This window comes from Rhincodon typus, chromosome 21 (assembly GCF_021869965.1).
Source record: "Rhincodon typus isolate 14 chromosome 21, sRhiTyp1.1, whole genome shotgun sequence".
NCBI classification, from domain to species: Eukaryota; Metazoa; Chordata; class Chondrichthyes; order Orectolobiformes; family Rhincodontidae; genus Rhincodon; species Rhincodon typus.
In genome coordinates, this window is record NC_063352.1 from 4,071,847 (window position 1) to 4,094,692 (window position 22,846).

General features: G+C 41.5%; 1 protein-coding gene across 1 annotated transcript in view; it reads right to left on the minus strand.

The window, feature by feature from the left end:
* rrn3 (RRN3 homolog, RNA polymerase I transcription factor) overlaps positions 1-22,846 on the minus strand; it is a 38,598-nt gene that overhangs the window by 10,274 nt on the left and 5,478 nt on the right. Inside the window, exons 7-14 of the mRNA XM_048609510.1 lie at positions 22,606-22,669; positions 19,474-19,543; positions 14,191-14,289; positions 12,034-12,132; positions 11,036-11,168; positions 6,535-6,665; positions 4,158-4,288; positions 3,211-3,395 (exon numbers count right to left, since the gene is read on the minus strand). Coding sequence (XP_048465467.1) covers positions 3,211-3,395; positions 4,158-4,288; positions 6,535-6,665; positions 11,036-11,168; positions 12,034-12,132; positions 14,191-14,289; positions 19,474-19,543; positions 22,606-22,669 — 912 coding nt within the window. The remainder of the gene's footprint in view (positions 1-3,210; positions 3,396-4,157; positions 4,289-6,534; positions 6,666-11,035; positions 11,169-12,033; positions 12,133-14,190; positions 14,290-19,473; positions 19,544-22,605; positions 22,670-22,846) is intronic.

The window sequence follows — 22,846 nt, forward strand, 5'->3', positions numbered from 1 at the left end:
CTTATTCATGTACTTTTCTAAATGTCATAGAGTCATAGAGCTGTACAGCATAGAAACAGACCCTTCGGTCCAATTTGTCCGTGCCAAACGGATATCCTAAATAAATCTGCTTCCATTTGGCAGCATTTGGCTCATGTCCATCTAAACCCTTCCTATTCATCTACCCATCCAGATGCCTTTTAAATGTTGAAATTGTAGCAGCCTCCACCATACCGTCTGGCAGCTCATTCCATACACACACCACCCTTTGCATGAAAAAGTTGCCCCTCAGGTCTTGTTTAAAATTTTCCCCTCTCACTTTAGACCTATGCCTTCTAGTTTTGGACTCCCCCACCCCGGGGAAAAGACCTTGACTATTCATCCTATCCATGCCCGTCATGATTTTATAAACCTGTGTAAGGTCACCCATCAGCCTCCGAAGCTCCAGGAAAAACAGCCAAGGCCTAGTCAGCCTCTTCCTATAGCTCAAACCTTCCAACCCTGGCAACATCCTTGTAAATATTTTCGGAACCCTTTCAAATTTCACAACATCCTTCCTATAGCAGGGAGACCAAAATTACATAAAAACCAAAAGAACTGCGGATGCTGTAAATCAGGAACGAAAACAAAGTTGCTGGCAAAGCTCAGCAGGTCTGGCAGCATCTGTGGAGGAGAAAACAGAGTTAACATTTCGGGTCCTGTGACCCTTCCTTAGAACTGATGGTGGCTGGGAAAACGTCAGTTTATATGCAGAAAATAGGGAGGTAGGTGGGGTAGGGAGTAAACGATAGGATAGAGCCCAAAGAGAGAGAAAGACAGTTGGACAGACAAAGGAGTTGCTAACGATCAGGCTGGGAGGGTGAATAGTTGTTATTGGGGACTGTTAGTGACTAACAACAGGAGGTGTGTAGTGGCAGGCTATGTGGTAACCACATAGTGGTATTGTTAAATATACAATGTGGTATTGTTACCACATAGCCTGCCACTACACACCCCCCGTTGTTAGTCACTATGTGGTAACAATACCACATTGTATATGTAACAGTACCACTATGTGGTTACCACATAGCCTGCCACTACACACCCCCTGTTGTTAGTCACTAACAGTCCCCATTAACAACTATTCACCCTCCCAGCCTGATCGTTAGCAACTCCTTTGTCTGTCCAACTGTCTTTCTCTCTCTTTGGGCTCTATCCTATTGTTTACTCCCTACCCCACCCACCTCCCTATTTTCTGCTATAAACTGACATTTTCCCAGCCACCATCAGTTCTGAGGAAGGGTCACCGGATCCGAAATATTAACTCTGTTTTCTCCTTCACAGATGCTGCCAGACCTGCTGAGCTTTTCCAGCAACTTTGTTTTGGACCAAAATTACATGCAGCATTCCAAAGTGGCCTAACCAATGTCCTGTACAGCCGCAACATGACCCCCCAACTCCTATACTCAATGCGCTGAACGATAACGGCAAGCTTACCAAATGCCTTCTTCACTATCCTATCTACCTGCGACTCCACTTTCAAAGAACTATGAACCTGCACCGCAGGGTCTCTTTGTTCAGCAACACTCCCCAGGACCTTACCATTAAGTGTATAAGTCCTATCCTGATTTGCCTTTCCACACCTCACATTTATCTAAATTAAACTCCACCTGCCACTCCTCAGCCCATTGGCCCATCTGATCAAGATCCCATTGCACACTGAGGTAACCTTATTCACTGTACACTGCACCTCCAATTTTGGTGTCATTTCCAAACTTACTTCCTACCTCCTATATTCACATCCAAATCATTTATATAAATCATGAAAAGCAGTGGACCCAGCACCGATCCTTGCAGCACCACCAATGGTCACAGGCCTCCAGCCTGAAAAGCAACCCTCCACCACCACCCTCTGTCTTCCACCTCCGAGCCAGTTCTGTATCCAAATGACTAGTTCTCCCTGTATTCCATGTGATCTAACGTTACTAAGCAGTCTACCATGAGGAACCTTGTCGAAAGCTTTATTGAAGTCCATGTAGATCATGTCCACCATTCTGCCCTCTTCATTACTTCCTCAAAAACCTCAATCAAGTTAGTGAGACACCACTTCACATGCCCAAAGCCATGTTGACTATCCTGAATCAGTCCCTGCCCAGGATTCCCTCCAACAACTTGCCCACCACTGATGTCAGGCTCACAGTCTTTAGTTCCCTGGCTCTTCCTTACCACCTTTCCTTTAAACATTCTAACTGTACACGCACCCACTACTTCCTCTGGAAGTTCATTCCACAGAGAAACCACTCTCTGTGTAAGAAAGTTGCCCATCCTGTCCTTTTTTAAATCTTCCTCCTGTCACCTTAAAAATATGCCGCCTTGTCTTGAAATCCCGTACAATAGGGAGAAGATACCTGCCATTCACCTTATCTACACCCCTTATGATTTTAAAACCTCTACAAGGTCACTTCTCAACCTCCTATGCTTCACTGAAAAAAGTTCCAACCTACATTCCCGGCAACCTCCAGGCAAATCTTTTCTGAACCCTCTCCAGCTTTATAATATCCTTCCCATTAATCACCAGGAACCCAGAAGCAAGTGAGCCATTCAGCCTCTTGAGCCTGCTCCACCATTCTAGATCATTGCTGACCATCGATCTCAATGCCATATTTCCACACTATCCCCATACTCCATGATGTCATTAATAACAAGAAACCTATCAATCTCTGTCTTGAACTTGCTTAGTGAATGAACTTAACAGACCTCCAGGAATGGCCTCCATCTGCACTGTAGAGATTCTATGATAGACAATTCCAAAGATTCGCCACTTTCTGGGCTCAATGCTCTCTCTAGGACAGCTATTCCCAGGTATGATGAGCTGTACACTCTTAAGAGGTCTGCTTCAGTTTAACTGTATAGCTGCTGCTCTTTTACTAAGTGACAAGTTATGATTCGGATTGTCTGCCCAAGTTTACAGTAGGTTAAATGCTGTGATGCGAAGAGGGGAACCCTTCATAAAATGCACACTGCAATGTGACCAAGATTAACTAACCATCTAGGAAATTGCACATACAAATCTGCAGAATATCATTATCACGCATGTAGTTGGCTACATTGCAACCATCCTCCCACTCCACTATAATAAAGATAAAGGCTTAGTTTCCATTTTATAGAGCTTTGAAAATCCAATTAAAAAATTTCATAATAGTTCCCACTTTAAAAAAGGTACCAAATTTAATACACGATTTCATTAATAACCTTTTTTCAGATTTCGATCCAGTATTTGCTTATAACGGAATATGAAGATGTAAAATACAGCTTGGCAAGCAGAGTAGAATGGCCCATGCAGAGCCACATCACAGTAAGCTTTCGTTCCAGCATCTTGGTTGTCAAGGTAGTCATGTATCCAGGGTACCAGCAAATCGAAACAAGTTTTCACAGTGCTAATCAAGGGAATTGAAATCGTCAGTTAATTAATTTATTATTAAGCAGTTTATCGATTTACTTAAAACATAAAAGTAATTGTCATTTCTTAGTTTGATATTAATATTAATCTTGCTTATTCTCTGACACTTGTCCATCATCTCCACCTGTTCTACAGCATTTGCATGGTTGGGCATTGCTACAGAATGGCACCTGGGTTAGAAAGCAATAGAATCACTACACATTGCAGAAGAAACCTGAAGGAAGGGAAAATTAGACTAATGCAAGTTATCTACATGATGAATAATAAGTTGAGATTTTTAAAATATCTATTAACAGCTAGGTCATCATTAATTGTCCATCCTCAATTGCCTTCGAGATGGTGGTGGTGAGCTGCCTTCTTGAAAGGATGCAGTCACTCAGGTATAGGTACATCAAACAGTAGCTGTCAGGAAGGGGGTTCCAGGCTTTTGACCCAGTGCCAGTGAAAATACAGTGATATGTTGTGCACTTTTGAAGCAGTAAGTCACCTTGCGACATACTTTACACTGGTGTCCGGAATCCTTATCAATTATCAGTACATAGCATTACATGCTGTAGATTCCATGTAGTAAATCATGTATAAAAGACTACCTATGTAAGTGATGTTAGGGCCATCACAATTATGAAAAAATCTTTGCAGTCACTCATCATAGAACTTGTCATTTACAAACCAGAAATTACATACACTGTTTAAAATTTGTCTAGTTTATATCAAGCAATGAGACCCATTGATTACTTACAGCACAGGAATATACGTTGCTCTTGCCAGAAAACTTCCAATGTAGCCTGCAGCTGCTTGTCTTATTATGGCAGGATTATTTGGATTCTGCATCATTTTCCAAAGGTGTTCAAGGAAAGCTTCTGCCAATCCCTGAAAAAATGGCAGTCAGAAAATTAAGCAGTTTACTCCCCAGACCCATGTTCCAACTTCACTCATTCTACATTTGTTCTATATTTAAAACTGGTATTTGCAGGCCTGCTGCAATAAGGACATGCATTCATCTGCAGAGTGCATTTGAAAGTTGATGGCTTAGATTTCCAACGATGGACTGATATCCTGAACTTTCACAGAACCCATTAGGGAGACATTTCTGCTTGGAAGCTATGCCGCTAAGGATTCATTTTCTTCTGGGGGAGAAGCAAGGTAAGCAGGAATTATAATAGTGCAAACTCCATTTTAAATACCATGTTACATAGGTCAAATTGCCAATGGAAGGTTCATCTTGTGAAAACAAAAATATATTTTAGTTGAGGGTTGAGCTTCAAATTGCTATGCACAACATATAGGTTCATTTAAAATTAATTATTGCTAACTGCTTACTGTAAACTGGAAGGAATTCACATTAGATTATCAAATATTCACAACACAGGGCAGGTAGGATAGCTACCATTATACATGGATGGCAGCACATCTTGTAGGATATTTAAAGTACGAGCAAAAGTGGATAAAGATAACTGATATGACAGGCATTCTGGAGTAGTGAGAAGAGTGCAAAAAATCATTCTTTGTGAGCTTCTTTGACGGACAGCTCTTCTAGCGTAGCTTTAAAATAGAACTTCAAAGGACATATACACATTGGTGGAGTAGCCACAGAGGTGGTAGATGAACTTCAATACAGAAAAAAGTGAGTGATGTGTTTTGGTTAGAAGAACATGGACAGATAATATAAAACAAAGGGTACACTTCTGAAGGGAGTACAGGAACAGAGGAACACAGGTGATCATGTGCACAGATCGTTGGAAGTGGCAGGACAGGTGGAGAGAGAAGTTAACAAAGTACAAAGTATCTTGGGCTATATTAAGAGGGGCACAGCAAGGAAGTAATGCTGAATGTTCATAAAACACCTGTCAGTCCTCAGATGAAGTACTGAATACAGTTCTGAGTGCCACATTATTAAAAAGATGTGAACGCATTGGAGAGTGTGTAGAAGAGATCTGCAAGACTGTTTCAGGGATGACAAACTTCAGTTATAAGGACACACTGGAGAGTTTGGGACTGTTCTCCTTGGAGAAGAGGCTGGGTATAGTAGATAATGAGAAACAGGTCCCACTCGTAGAAGAATCAAGAACAAAACAGCACTGTTTAAAGTGATTTACAAAAGAAGTAAATGTGATATGAGTAAAAACTTTTTCATACAAGTGGCCTACACAGTGGAATACACTGCTTGGAGAGTGGTGAAGGCATGTTCAATTGAGGCATTCAAGAGGAAATTGGATGATTCCACACAACAGTATGGAAAAAGGCAGCAGAATTGGAGAGCTGGTGAAACCCAATGGGCCAAATAGTCACTTTTGTGCCATAACAATTTTGTGATTCTGTGAAAATAAACTGCATGGCATCAGCTTACCAGTTTCAGAAAGATACTTTAAAAACTGTTTCAAAAGATATTCCAAAATTAGCTTCCTTGATAACTGAAGATTACAACTCCTGTAAAATGAGCATAACTGTTTTTGGTTCATAGCTGGAACCAGAATCTGCTAAGCTTTGTGCCCAACTACCTCCTGCAGATTAGTTTGCACAGCAGCATATGGTATGTCAGTTAGTCCGGTGTCTAGAGTCTTACAGCATGGAAACAGACGCTTTGGTCTAACTTGTCCATGCTGACCATGTTCTCCCAAACTGAACTGTCCCAACTGTCTGCATTTGGTCCATAGCTCTCCAAAACTTTCCTATTCATGTCCTTATCCAAATATCTTTTAAACGTTGTTACTATACCTGCATCCATCACTTCCTTTGGCAGTTCATTCCACACATTAACCATCCGTTGTGAAAAAGTTGCCCTTCATGTCCTTTTTAAATCTGTCTCCTCTCACCTTAAAAATATGCCCCCTTGTTTTGAACTCCCCACGTAAGAGGAAAAGACCTTTGTTATTCCCCTTATCTATACTCCTCATGATTTTATAAACCTCTGTAAGGTCACCCCTCAACCTCCTCTGCTGCAGGGAAAAAAGTCCCACCCTATTTTTATAACTCATCTTATTACATTTATCAAGACACAAAGTAGAAAAAGAATCCTTACAAAATCTATATCATCTCTTAACTAAACAATTGCCAATGACTAGTTTTCGGTTATTTTGTTTTAAAAATTGTCAACCCAAGAAGTAATCTGCACTCACCAATTTGAAGCTGCAGATATAGAACATGAAATACTGGACATGACAAGAAGCATGAGTGGGTAAGACCAGTTTATCAAACACGACTATTAAGTCTCGGTACAATTCTTTTGTCCTGGTCAATGCCAACTCGCCTACATAACAGAAACAAAGTAAACAAATTATTTATTGCAGATATGTATCTCAACATGGAAACATCATGTTACTATTTAAAAGGAGATTTCTTTTAAACAATTTGAATGATTTTGAGATTTTGTGCTACCGTAGACATCACACTGAGGCTTCGTGATTTGAGCACAAAATTAATAATCATATGAATACGGTTTTATGTTATTTAGCTCTAAAAATAAACTGTTTATTTTCTTCAGTGTAGATCCTGGATTGCCCTTAAATTCAAAGAGCAATTTGTACTTAAAAAGATTGGAGACTGATCTAGAACTTTCCCCAAATTAACACTGGGAAATCCAAAGTCACCAGTAAAACAGAGATACAGTTTTTTTTTATTCTATCTTTTTATACAGAGTAATGTGAAGTTGCAAAATGCACCTAATTCAAAGGTACAGGAGTAGGCCATTCAACCCATCAAGCCTGCCCCACCATTCAATACCATCAAGATTGATCAATCACTTCAATGCTTTTTATGCACCCATCTACATAAGCCATTGGTAATCAGAAATCTATCAATCTCTACCTCAAAACATGCTGAAAGACTGAGCTCCCACAGGCCTCTGTGCTATTGTTTCCCGTTAAAAAAAAACTTAACTAGACCTAAGTAGCATCCCCTTATTTTTACAATTGTAACTCCTGGTTTTTAGATTTCCCAGCCAGAAGAAATTGTACAATCACAGAATCCCTACAGTGTGGAAGCAGGCCATTCAACCCATTCAGCACCAAACCTCCAAAGAGCATCCCACCTGAATCACACCCGTTCCCTATCCCTGTAACCCTGCATTCCCCATGACTAATTCACCTAGCCTGCACATCCCTTTTTGCCTGCCACTTCAACGCACCACCCTGCTCCCTGGCCAACATCTCTATCTCTGGCTTTCTACAGTGTTCTAGTGAAGCCCAACACAAGCTGGAGGAACAATACTTCATTTTCCGGTTGGGGACCCTACAGCCCTCCGGACTCAATATTGAGTTCAACAATTTTAGGGCTTAAACTCTCCCATGTCCCAGCCCCCCACCCCACACACCAGGCCTTGTTACCACATAGCCTGCCATTACACACCCCATGTTGTTAGTCACTAACAGTCCCCATTAACAACTATTCACCCTCCCAGCCTGATCGTTAGCAACTCCTTTGTCTGTCCAACTGCCTTTCTCTCTCTTTGGGCTCTATCCTATCGTTTACTCCCTACCCCACCCACATCCCTATTTTCTGCATATAAACTGACATTTTTCCAACCACCATCGTTCTGAGGAAGAGTCACAGGACCCGAAACGTTAACTCTGTTTTCTCCTTCACAGATGCTGCCAGAACTGCTGAGCTTTTCCAGCAACTTTGTTTTTGTGCCAGCACATCCCTAGACTCTATGGGCAATTCGGCATGGCCAATCCACCTAACCCACACATCTCTGAACCATGGGAGGAAACTGGAGCACCTGGAGGAAACCAATACAGACATGGGGAGAACATGCAAACTCCACACAGTCATGTCCAAGGCTGGAATCAAACCCAGGCCCCTAGCATTGCGAGGCAGCAGTGGTGGACTTCAAAATACATCACCAGGCATGGCCCGAAGCATAATCAACGACTGACTGGTTGAGACCTAAAGTTCACACCTGCTAGAATGGGTCTGCAGTAAATAGTGAGGGAACCAATGAGAGGGGAAGAAAGTACTTAACCTAATCCTTTCTCATCTACCTGGTGCAAATGCATATGTCCAAGTCAGTATCAATGGCAGCGACCACTCCTAGTCTTTGTGGAGAAAAAGTCCTGTGTTTGCACTAAGCATATCAACTGTCGTGCTATACAGCAATACCATGATGCTAGATTTTGGACAGAACCAGCAACACAAAACAAGGTATCCACGAGACACTGCAAGAATCAGCTGCAGAAGAATGTACTCAACCAAAATCTGTTACTTCATGTTCTGGCATGTGTCCCACACCATCATTGCCATCAAGCTGAGGGACCATCTCTGATTTAATGGAGAGTATAAGAGGGCATGCTAAGAATAGCACCAGGCATACCTAATATGAGATGTCAACCTGATAAAGCTAAAACTCAGGATTATCAGCATGCCAAGCAGCATGTGATAGACAGAGCTCAATGATCCCACATCCGATATGTCAAATCTAAATTCTATGGAGGTGCCACACGGGGAGGCAATTGCCTAGTGATATTGTTGCTGGACTGTTAATCTAGAGACCCAGGTAATGTTCTCAGAACCCGGGTTTGAATCCCGCCATAGCAGATTGTGAAATTTGAATTTATTAAAAAATCTGAAATTGAGAATCTCATGATGACCACGAATCATTGCCAATAGTCGGAAAAACCCCGTCTGGTTCACTAATGTCCTTTAGGGAAGGAAACTGCCATTAATGGTCTGGCCTACATACGACTCCAGGCCCACAGCAATTGGTTGACTCTGAACTGCCCTCTGGGCAATTAGGGATGGGCAATAAATGCTGGCTAGCCGGCAGTGCCCTCTTCCCACGAATGAATAAAAGAAATTAGGACTGCGGCGGGCAATTAAACAACTAACAAGAGGTGGAGGAAAAGGAGGATTCACAAATACCATCCTCAACAATAGGAGAGACCAGAACATCAATGCAAAAGATAAGACTGAAGCATTTGCATCCATTTTCAGCCAGAACTGCTGAGCTATAGGGAGAGGCTGAATAGACTGGAGCTATTTTCCCCGGAACATCGGAGGCTGAGGGGTAACCTTATAGAGGTTTATAAAATCATGAGGGGCATGGATAGGGTAAATAGGCAAGGTCTTTTCCCTGGGATAGGAGAGTCCAAAACTAGAGGGCGTGGTTTAAGATGAGAAGGACAAGATATAAAAGGGACCTAAGGGTCAACATTTTCACGCAGAGGGTGGTGCATATATGGAATGAGCTGCAGAGGAAGAGGTGAAAGTTGGTACAATTACAATATTTAAAAGGCATCTGATAGGTATATGAATAGGTAGGGTTTAGGGGAATATGGGCCAAATGCTGGCAAATGGGAATAGATTAACATAGGATATCTGGTAGGCATGGATGAGTTGTACCGAAGGGTCTGTTTCCGTGCTGTATATCTCTATGACTCTATGAGTGGCGGTCTATCTCAGCCTCCTCCTGAGATCCCCACAAATGCCAGATGTCAACCAATTCAGTTGACTCCATGTGAAAACACTGGGTACTGTAAAGGCTGTGGGAAATCAGAAGGTTCCAGCAATATTACTGAAGACCTGGGCTCCAGAACTAGCCCACACTTTTCCAGTACAGCTACAACAATGGCATCTATCTAAAAACACAAAGTTGCTCAGGTATGTCCTGTCACAAAAAAGCAAGACGAATACAAGCTATCAATTACTACTCTGTCAGTCTACTCCCAAACATCAGCAAAGTGATGATAGGTGTCGTGAAAATGCTATCAACCAGTAATAAACTGCTCAAGGATGCTCAGTTTGGGTTCTACCAGAGCCACTCGATTCCTGACCCCTTTTATAGCCTTGGTTTAAACATGACAAAAAACCCGATCGCCAAAAGTGACATGTCAGTGACTGCCATTGACATTAATAAAGCATTTGATCGAATAATGCTATCAAGAAGCCCTAGAAAACCTAGAGTCAATTGGAATTAGGGGCAGCGTTCCCTCTAATTTTAGTTTTGGCTGCACAGGCCACCAGCAACTTCTGGAACTGCAAGTCAGTGCCACTGATTCCAGTCAAATCTACCACAAAGGAAGAATTGTTACTGAGTCTTACCTCCCTGTTGCAGTGAGTAACTCACCTCCCGACTTCCGACTGCTTGTCCACCATCTACATGTACTGCAAGTCAGGAGTGTGATAAAATATTCTCCACTTGTCTGGATGAGTGCAGCTCCATCAACACTCAACAAAGACAAAGCTGTCTGCTCGATTGGCACTCCATTCAACAATATATAGTGAAGGAGTATATACCAGCTACAAGACAGTCTACAGTAACTCACCAATGCTCCCTTGATAGAACCTTCCAAACGCACAAACTCTGCTGCTTTGAATGATAAGGATAGTAAATTTTTTGAGAACAGCACAACCTGTGAGTTCCCCTTCAAACGACACATAATTCTTACTTGTAACAACACTGCCATTCCTCCACTGTCGCTCGATTAAAATCTTAAAACTCTCTGACTTACAGACCATAGACTGCTGCAGTTCAAGGCAGTGGCTCATCACCACTTCTCAAAGACAACTAGTAGTGGGCCTTAAATGTTGGCATGGTAAGCAATGCCAATATCCCATAAATGAATAAAACTATTTTATTACTTAGAAAGGACTCTGAAATAGCAAAGTCATTATTGTTCACACCATTATCGTAACAAATGTCCTTTATGTAAGCCAGCAAAACGGACATCAGAATATCCAATCTTTCAGCCACTGGATGAGCCATCTCGTCATTTGGCAGTGACAAATGAATTTTCCGCTTCCCTTCATCCTCATCCTGCACAGAGGGAAACACATGAACAGAAGGCCATGAGAAAGAAAAATGCAAATGACAGGAAGTTACAATTTTCACATTCTTACTTCCTTCCACCACCAACTGATTGCCACCATGACTTCACCCAAATCACACAATTCTCACAGGAATTATTCTTCATATGTTGTCAGGCAGTAGCTGGAGTAAAAAGATGGTTTGCATCTCTTTTTTTTTCGCCCAATAAGGTCTGACAACCCAGTAGGATGCAAAGTGAGGAGTTGGACAGTGATGAGCTAATAAAAAAAGCAAGGCATTTGCCCAGATCCAATTCACGTATTACTATTTAGCAATATTATAAGCAATCCATATTTCCATGCTATTGTGGACAGATTCTTCTGGTAATTTTATGTACTTTGAGACACATTTACTGCAAAGTTTCCAACTCACAGGAAAGTTTGAAGTTGAACTGTGATACTGTACAGACCAGCTTGTAAAATCCAACATACCAAATAACATATCAGGATAATCTATACTGTTTTGGTGGTCATATTTCAAATGTTTAACAGATGCTAAGTATGCACCACTAAGTTAACTTTTCAAAATTCTTCACCATCACTAATGAAAAGTTTAATAAAGCTTTAATAACCCACAGTCAATGTAAGACCATAGCAATAGGAAAACAAATTAGGAAATGTACTCTATGCTTTGTTATGAGAGCAAGTATGTTATTTGCATGGATTGATGGTATGTTTACATTTGTGGCAGTGGTGAGATACTCCTCAGCATGCCTTAACATTTTGCAATAAAATTACATACAACTTCTAATTACAATCGATAAAACAAATGTTCACAGAAAATTCAGGCTTTAAGCAGTTTTCAAAATATTTACCATGTCAAAGAGGCCTTCCTCTGCACATGTAGACAATCCATTCTTAGCCTCAGCAACAGCTTCTTCTGCATCCTCAATGTCATTACGAGACGCACTTACCTGGAAAATAACACAACCAGGATTATAGCGTACAAAATTCTTTAAAAATTTGATTCTAAATGAACGCAAGATTTAGGCTGCATTAAGTTATATTTTATAACATTCTTTAGGGTAAACCCCACATAATTGTACATGTATCTCTTGTATTAGAAAAGAGCATATAGCACCGAGTTAATTCAAGCACAACTAACAGTGAATAAAATTTAAATAATCTCTGGCAATGGTAACAGTAATACTTGCAGTGCCAGAATCTTTCCTGGTGAGCAGTAATTGCACATTAAACCATAACTAAATGTAGTAAATATAATTTTCAAAAGGCCTTTGATAAGGTGCCTCATAATAGACTAATAAATAAGATTAGAATATGTGGGGTCAGGGTGCAAGTAGTAGAATGGATTACTAACTTCAAGACAGAAAGCAGAGTGTGGGGGTACAGGATAGTTCATTGACAAAATGAAGCTCAACACAGATAAATGTGACAGCAGAATGGATTTATGGCCTTGAACAACTTGACCAATTATAAGAACAGGTAATTGGTCAACTAGTGTGAACTGTACTGAGTCTACAAGAAGTAGGAACTGGCCTCTAAGAGTGTAATGTATTGCAGTTGTAGAAATTTTAGCATAAGGAAACCACAGAACAATGGAAGAAAGAACTAGTATTGGAAACACCTGGAGGTGATGGCAACAAAATCACGTGGGAATGTGTCAGCTGAAGGTGAGTGAAGAGGGGGTGAATCTTAAACATAGGATTTAACGCCCAGCCAAAACGTCAATTGCTAGCGAGAACCTAGGACCGACATTCATGTAAGGAGCTTTGAGTCAGGGACCCACTGACAGAACAGAAACGCTGAAGCTAAGGTGCACATCTTAATGGGTAGTGTTCTGTACAAGTTGTAATTGCTTGTATCATCCATTTGATTGAATAAACAATCATTTAATCTTGTATCAGTCTGCACAAGCGAGTGTCATTCAGAAAGGCACAACAGTACATTTTGGTAGGAAGAATAGGGAGGTCATTTATTACTTAAAGGATGGATATCTAGGTGCAGCAAAAAACAAATGGTTCTCAGAATACAAACACATCAATCACTACAAGGTGCGCCACATGTTAGTGAGGCCATGAAAAAAACAAACACAAGGTTTTAGCCAAACCTGTATGAAACCTTGGTTAGATTATACACAGTAACACGTGCATTCTTTGTTGCTTTATTATAAAAAGTACCTAGAAGCTTTGGAGCATATCTATATATAAATATGTATATACACATACATATTAGTAAAAGATTAACAGTTGGACTCCTTTCCTCTTGAGAACGGTGACCAAATAGAAGTCTTTAAAACTATTGAAGGTTTTGCTGGAGTGAATACAGAGAGAACGCTTCCCCTTATAGGGAAGAGCATAACTAAGGGTTATCAAATATAAGATTCTCACCAAACAATCAAGTATGGAATTCACAAGAAACCTCTTTACCCAAAGAGTGGCAAGAAGGTGCAACCTGCTGCCACAGACTATGGACGAAGTGAATAGGAAAGATGCATTTAAGGGGAAGCTGGACAAGCTTGAGGGAAAAGGGAACAGACAGTTACAATGGTAGATTTAAATAAGGAAAGACGAGAGGAGCTTCAAGTGGAGCACAAACTTTGCCATAGACCAATTGAGTTGAATGGCCTTTTTCTGTGTTGTTTATCCGGTGTCATAAAATGAATTCACACTCTTTTTTTGCTTCAGCTCCATTTTGTCATATTAGGAACACTAATATAATGATTTAAGGGATAGATGCAATAAATAGTTCACAGCTCAAGGTTTAAACATTTTCTACCAATACAATTTACATGCTCAGCAACATTCTAACTCTTTTAGGACAAAATGTTAAATAAACAGTGAAAATTGTGCTTTTCTTTCAAGAAAAACAAAAATTTGCTACTTAAAACAGATATTACCAACGCATTGTTCTTGCAGTACCTGAGAAATCTTAATCATTTGAATTAAAGCAAGAATTACCAACCCCGAAAAACCAATCATTGCAGAATTTATTTCAAGTTGCTGAGTACTTACATCCAGTTTTAGGAATTTTTCCACTACAAGTTCCAAAATCTTTAAGCGCAGCACTGGGAAATATACAGTGATCCTCAGTAAATTGTGCACGTAACATTCCTGACAAAAATCAGAAAAATATGTATACAAATTGATGGCTCATTTATTTCAAACCATATAAGTTTGTCTATCAACAAAACAGAAAATAAATTCTCAAATAATTTAAACGAATTCAACGGCGGGAGTCGTGAGGGCACGAGCCAGGGGGCAGCCAGGAAGGTAAGGTTTCTGCATAAAATACTTGCCTTATGAATAGGCGGAGCGAAGTGGAGCAGGAGCAAACGTGGACAAGGGGACTGCTGGGTAAGTGAACTAATATATTTGGGCAGTGGCTAAACCCAAAACACTATACGTGTAGTGTCTCCCACCCATCCTCCTCCTCTAACCAAAAAAAAAAGACTCTGTATGGAGGGTCGGTAAGGTGAGCTTTTCATTTATTTCTCTTTTTTCCTTTCTCTTTATCTTTTGGCAATCTAATTGGGGGATGGAAGCTAGGGCAGTTGCATGCTCCGCTTGTAGGATGTGGGAGGTAAGGGTCACTACTAGTGTCGCTGCTGACTTCACCTGCGAGAAGTGCACCCAACTCCAACTCCTCACAAACCGTGTTAGGGAACTGGAGCTGGGGCTGGGGCTGGGGCTGGATGAACTCCAGATCATTCAGGAGGCTGAGGGGGTGATACATAGGAGTTATAGGGAGGTAGTAGCACCAGAGTTACAGGATAAAGGTAGCTGGGTGACCGTCAGGAGAGGGAAAGGGAATAGACAGATAGTGCAGGGATCCCCTGTGGTTGTTCCCCTCAATAATAAGTATACCGCTTTGGATACTGTTGGGGGTGGGGAGGGAATGGGGGAGAATAGGAGAGCAATAGTGATAGGAGATTCAATGGTTAGGGGAACAGACAGGAGATTCTGTGGTTGCGAACAAGAGTCTTGGAAGGTATGTTGGCTCACGGGTGCCAGGGTCAGGGATGTCTCAGATCGAGTCTACAGGATTCTGGGGGAGGGTGAGCAGCCAGAAGTCATGGTACACATCGGTACCAATGACTAAACTAGGACAAGGGATGAAGACCTGAAAAGTGAAATTAGGGAGTTAGGTTGGAAGCTAAAAGGCAGGACAAGCAGATTAGTAATATCAGGATTACTACCAGTGCCACAAGCTAGTGAGGCTCGGAATAGAGAGCAAGTGCAGCTGAACACGTGGCTACAGAACTGGTGTAGGAGGGAGGGCTTCAGATATGTGAATCATCGGGATACCTTCTGGGGAAGGTGGGACCTATACAAGAAGGACAGATTGCACCTGAACTGGAGGGGCACCAACATTCTCGGGGGGAGGTTTTAAACTAGTTTGGCAGCGGGATGGGAACCGGAGCTACGGATCAGAGGATGAGGTAGCTGGTGTACAGGCAGATACAGCATGCAAAGAATCTGTGAGGAAGGATAGACAGTTGACAGGGCAAAGTTGCAGTCAGTGTGACAAGTTGAAGTGTGTCTATTTTAACGCAAGAAGTGTGAGGAATAAGGGTTAGTAACCCTAACCCTATCGCCTCTCTGCTCCTATGATGCTGCTTGGCCTGCTGTGTTCATCCAGCCCTGCACCTTGTTGTCTGAGGAATAAGGGTGATGTACTGATCCGTGCTCTAAGTACTTGGAGCTACGATGTTGTGGCCATTACGGAGACTTGGATATCACGGGCAGGTATGGTTGTTGGATGTTCTGGGGTTTAGATGCTTCAAAAGAAATAGGGAGGTAAAAAGAGGTGGGGGTGTGGCATTGCCAGTCAGGGATGGTATCACAGCTGCAGAAAGGGACGTTGTCAAGGAGGGTTTGTCCACTGAGTCAGTATGGGTAGAAGCCAGAAACAGGAAAGGAGCAGCAGTCACTTTATTGGGAATTTTCTATAGACACCCCCCACCCCCTCCAATAGCAACAGAGACACTGAGGAACAGATTGGGAGGCAGATTTTGGAAAGGTGCAGAAGAAATAGGGTTGTCGTCATGAGTGACTTCAACTTCCTTAATATCGACTGGAACCTCCTAAGTGCAAACAGTTTGGATGGAACAGATTTTGTCAGGTGTGTCCAGGAAGGATTTCTGACTCAATATGTAGACAGGCCGACTAGAGGGGAGGCCATATTGGATTTGGTGCTTGGCAACGAACCAGGCTGGGTGTCAGATCTCTCGGTGGGAGAGCATTTCGGTGATAGTGATCACAACTCCCTGACCTTTACTATTGTCATGGAGAGGGATAGGAGCAGACGGTATGGGAAAGTATTTAATTAGAGGAGTGGGGATTACAATACTATTAGGCAGGAACTGCGGAGCATAAACTGGGAACAAATGTTCTCAGGTAAATGCACGACACATTTGTGGAGGTTGTTTAGGGAGCACTTGCTGTGAGTGCTGGATAGGTTTGTCCCACTGAGGCAAGAAAGGGGGGGTAAGGTGAAGGAACCTTGGATGACAAGACATGTGGAACATCTAGTCAACAGGAAGAAGGAAGCTTACTTAACGTTGAGGAAGCAAGGATTGGACAGGGCTCTAGAAGGTTACAAGGAAGGAACTGAAGAATGGACTTAGAAGAGCTAGAAAGGGACACGAAATAGTCTTGGTGGGTAGGATTAAGGAAAACGCCAAGGCATTCTATACTTATGTGAGGAACAAGAGGATGGCCAGAGGGAGGGTAGGGCAAATCACGGACAATGGAGGAAACTTGTGCCTGGAGTCAGAGGAGGTAGGGGACGTCCTTAACGAATACTTTGCTTCAGTATTCACCAGTGAGAGGGACCTTGACATTTGTGAGGACAGTGTGAAACAGGCTGATATGCTCGAACAGGTTGATGTTAGGAAGGAGGATGTGCTAGAAATGTTGAAATACATGAGGATAGATAAGTCCCCTGGGTCAAACGAAGTATACCCAAGGTTGTTACTGGAAGCGAGGGAAGAAATTGCTGCACCTTTGGCGATGATCTTTGCGTCCTCACTGTCCACTGGAATGGTACCAGATGATTGAAGGGTGGCAAATGTTATTCGCTTGTTCAAGAAAAGGAATAGGGATAATCCTGAGAATTACAGACCAGTCAGTCTTACTTCTGTGGTGGGCAAATTATTGGAGAGGATTCTGAGAGATAGTATTTATGATTATTTGGAAAAGCACAGTTTGACTGGAAATAGTCAGCATGGCTTTGTGAGGGGCAGGTCATGCCTCACAAGCCTCTCTGAACTCTTTGAGGATGTGACAAAACACATTGATGAAGGCAGAGCAGTGGATGTGGTGTATATGGATTTTAGCAAGGCCTTTGATAAGGTTGCCCATGATAGGCTCATTCAGAAAGTAAGGAGACACGGGATTCAGGGAAATCTGGCTGTCTGGATACAGAACTGGCTGTCCAATAGAAGACAGAGGGTGATAGTAGATGTAAAGTATTCAGCCTGGAGCTCGGTGACCAGTGGTGTTCTGCAGGGATCTGTTCTGGGACCTCTGTTCTTTGTGATCTTTATAAATGACTTGGATGAGGAAGTGGAAGGGTGGGTTAGTAAGTTTGCCGATGACACGAAGGTTGGTGGAGTTGTGGATAGTGTGGAGGGCTGATATAGGTTGCAATGGGACATTGACAGGATGCAGAGCTGGGCAAAGAAGTGGCAGATGGAATTCAACCCGGAAAAGCGTGAAGTGATTCATTTTGGAAGGTGGAATTTGAATGCAGAATACAGGATTAATAGCAGGATTCTTGGCAGTGTGGAGGAACAGAGGGATCTTGGGGTCCACGTCCATAGATCCCTCAAAGTTGCTACCCAAGTTGATAGGGTTGTAAAGAAGGCGTATGGTGTGTTGGCTTTCATTGGCAGGGGAGTTGAGTTTAAGAGCTGCGAGGTTATGCTGCAGCTCTATAAAACCCTAGTTAGACCACACTTGGAATATTGTGTTCAATTCTGGTCACCTCATTATAGGAAGGATGTGGAAGCTTTAGAGAGGCTGCAGAGGAGATTTACCTGGATGCTGCCTGGACTGAAGGGCAGGTCTTATGAGGGAGCTAGGGCTTTTCTCATTGAAGCGAAGAGGGATGACAGGTGACTTGATAGAGGTGTACAAGTTGCTGATAGGCATAGATAGAGTGGATGGTCAGAGACTTTTTCCCAGGGCGGAAATGACTATCACAAGGGGACATAATTTTAGGGTGACTGGAGGAATATATAGGGAAGATGTCAGAGGTAGGTTCTTTACACAGAGAGTAGTGGATGCATGGAATGCACTGCCAGCAGTGGTAGTAGAGTCAGATACATTACGGACATTTAAGCAAATCTTGGATAGGCACACGGATGATAGTAAAATGAAGGGTACACAGGTTAGTTTGATCTTCGAGTAAAATAGTAGGTCGGTACAACATCATGAGCCGAAGGGCCTGAACGATGCTGCACTGTGCTGTGTCCTATATTTTTTTCCAAAATAAACATTTGACAGCCATTTGTCCAATGAACAAAGGTTGCAAACATAAATTAATTGGTCTATTGTGGCAATTTTGGCTAACGTCTGCTCTCAAGGAAGCATTCAGAAGGCGGCCAACATGACAGTAAAAAGAACATGGGTTTATGGAGAATGCAGCTCAGTACCATACCCATAAAAACAAGTTTTATGGAAATATGTTTTTCTACTTATATCTATTGAAATGTTGTTTTCTTTTTGAAATTGCATTTCCCATTTGTGTCCCTTGTTGCTTTGCCACAAAATGCAACAGTTTTTCATTATTGTATTTATTTGATGGTGGGGGTTGAACCAAATCACACAATTTGTTTTTTTTCCCCCAATTTGTACTCTCTTCCTGGTTTCTTTTTAAGCAGGGAATTAACAGCCTTGCTTATTTTACCAGGTGCCAGGTTATATGCATTTCTGAACGGAACACTGTAATGGCCACAAAAGTTAACATTTATGTTGCACAATGTGCAGACAGACAAGCAAAATTCTACATGCCATAATTAATGGTTGCTGATCACCCTACTGTTCCTAGTTTGCTCCTACTCTTAAAAGATTCTCGAAGGACTTGTTTGTTTTGTCCACTGAACATGCAAGTTCCTGCTAGTTTCATCCAAATACAGAAAACAAAAAATAATTTGCTGGAATAGTTGCAAAACCTTCACAATGAAGAAACACAGACGTTAAATGTGATTAATTTATAACATTAGCAAACAATACATATTGTAAAGGTACTTTTGTACTGGAGTTTGATGACAAAGAAGGTACTCTGCTTACCAGGATTCTGGCTGATTTGTTTGCAAATGGAAATTTTTCAACCAGTATCGGCATCAAAAATTGTGGTGTACTGCCAAATACAAAGTTTTAAAAATATACATTTTAGTTCATTACAGAAGCAACTTGCAACAAAACTGAGATGATCTCATAGAAACAAAAATGCATTAATACAAGGTCATAACTTAGGAAAACAATACAAACATAAAACTACAATACAAAATCTTTAGATTGGACTGGAGACTGAATGGCAATACAATATCCCTCATTATTCATCAATTACTTCAACTCAGAGGAAAAAAATGAGAACAAGAGAATCAGCAATACAACATAAGACAGAGGAGTAGAAGTTGTTAAGATTATCCTTCAGGAAGGAAATCTGCCATCCTCACATGATCTAGTCTATAATGTGACCCCAGAGCCACAGCAATGAGGTTGACCCTTAACTGCCCTCCAAAATTGATGATTAAGAGTAGACAGATTGATTTGACAGTTGGATTTGTTGTGCTTTTTACGTACAAGACATACCTGGGCAATTTTCCATATTGTCAGGTAAATGCTAGTGTTGTAACCGTTCTGGAACAGTTTGGCTGGGGGAGTAACAACTTCTGGAGCACTCATCAGACTGGGCACAAGAGCAAATTAGAGCCGAGGAATACTGTGGCAGATAACTCTCCTCCTGACTCCCCAAAGCCTGTCCACCATCTATAAGACACAAGTCAGGAGTGTAATGGAATACTCCCCACTTGTCCGGATGAGTGCAGGTCCAAAAACACTCACCATCTAGGACAAAGCAGCCCACTTGATTGGCACCACCTCCACAGCCATCCAATCCCTCGACCACCAAAACCCAGCAGCAGCAGCGTGAACTATCTACAAGATACGCTGCAGAAATTCATCAAAGATCCTTACACAGCATCTTCAAAACCCAGGACCACTTCCAACTAGAAGGACCAGGGCAGCTGATACATGGGAACACCACCACCAGCATGTTCCCCTCCAAGCCACTCACCGTCCTGACTTGGAAACATATTGGCCTTCCTTCATTGTCACTGAGTCAAAATCATGGAATTTACTCCCCAACAGTATTGTGGGTGAACCTACAGCATGCAGACTGCAGTGGTTGAAGAAGGCAGCTCACCATCACCTTCCCAAAATCAATTAGGGACGGGAAATAAATACTGGCCCAACGAGCAATGCCCACATCCCAGGAGTGAATAAAAATGTAGGCCATTCAGTCTAACTAGTATGCTCTGCCATTCAATCAGATCATGTTTCATCTGATTTAAAAATCAATTTAAGAATCACCAATTGGTTTGTACAAGAACTAGAACTATCTAAATTGCAGCCCACAGGTCAACATTTTAAGATATATAATCCTACTCAAGTGTGGTGTCTGTCGGGATGGAAAATTGTTTTATCTACATAACCAAGAGGTACATTCTAACAAGATTGCCATTTATGTGATGAGCCAGTGCCATCTACTGGTTTAACAGCATATAACACCTAAACATCACAAAACAATCTCAGAATTAGTAGGCTTAATGCAAATCAGCTGATATCTATATGTAACAATAGAATCTCAGTCATTATTTAGCATTCTGTGCTGAAAACTAGCCTGCATGCTTAGAGTAAAAGACACACCCAAAGGGGTTACCAGTAGAAATTATACAAATCAGGACTGTTTTCTTTAGAACTGAGAAGATTAAGCGGCAATCTGTTCGAAGTCTTGAACATATTAACAGGAAAAGACAGTACAGACAAAGGTTAACAATTTCCACTGGTTGGGGATTCTAGAACTATGGGGCATAGTATGAGAATTAGGGCCAGACCAGTCAGGAGAGATGTCAGGAAGCACTTCCACACACAAAGGGTAGTAGAGATTTGGAACTCTCTTCAACAAATGGCAGTGGATGCTGGATCAGGTGCTAATTTTAAATCTGAGATAGGCAAACTTTTGTTGAGCAAAAATATTAAGAGATATGGGCCAAAGGCAGGTACACGCAGTTATGTTACAGATCAGACATGATCTCACTAAAGAGCGGAACAGGCTCAAGCAGCTGAATGGACTACTCCTATTGCCACATTCAAATGTCCTTTTGTAATAAACATATAGATGTATTATGTGTTTGTACATTGTTAATATTAACCAAACATGTTGCTCTATCACGGTCATCTGAACCTACATAATTTACTTTAATCTATTCAGTTGATCCGGCAGCTTATTCTACGAAAATGCTACAGGTAGCCATAGGACATGGTCCAACATATATTTCTGCACTTGGACTCAGCACAAGTTTTCAAAAAATCAATTCAAAACAGCACCAAAATGTTGTTTGATTTGCTTGTTTGCATGTTTGATTTATGGTTGTCACATGTACCGAGATACAGTGAAAAGTGTTGTTTTGCATACTATACAGGCAGATCACACCATGCAAAGTTCATCAGGGTGGCAGAACAAAGTGCAGAGTACAACATTACAGCTACGTAGGTGTAGAGACAGACTGGAATTAACATTTGAGAGGTCCATTCAAAAGTGTGAAACAGCAGGGATGAAGCTGTTCATGAACCTGTAGGTACGTGTTTTCAAACATTTATATCTTATGCCCGACAAAAGAAGGTGGAAGAGAGTACTACTGGGTGCAAGGGGTCTTCGATTATGTTGGTTGCTTTCCCAAAGTGTAACTTCATTTTAATCTCACAGGGAGAAGTCCATTTGTAAGTTAGCTAATTCAGAGGTTTCAGGTTTGATCACTAGTCTACGCAGTGCTATTCTAGTTCAACTGGGGTAATATTCTAGGTTGTTACTACTCTACTATCATTCATGTTCTCAGCTGCTAGTCTATCAATCACAAACTGTTTCAACAATACAAAAAGAACACTTTCTCTCCTTCACCTAATAGGGCTTATCAAGATTGGAGAGAATAAACAATGGTTAACAATGCAACCTAGAATCTAAAGACAACCCCAAATTAGCTAACTGAATATTGCTGTTGCATCTAGTCCATATTGCTCATTATACATTATTAAGTCTTGCAACTATCACTTTAGGTCAAGCTACAATGGTTTCCTTCAATGAAGCACATGCTCGTGTGTCTGGAGCCATAGAAATTAATAGCAGAATGGCATACTTACGAAGGCACATATTTTGCTATGATCTGTAGAGCTCGATGACAAATATCAAAATTTCTGGGGAGATCTGTAAAGTGGGAAAGACTTGCTCTTAGCTCGATTCAGACCAGAAGAATGTGTGTTTACAGCAGGACAAGAGAAAAGAAGAATTTAAATGGGAAAGTTCCACAATGTTTTAAAAGCAATAATATGGACACGTGATCAAGATTTGGAGCTGATGCCTTGCATCTGATAAAGATGCACA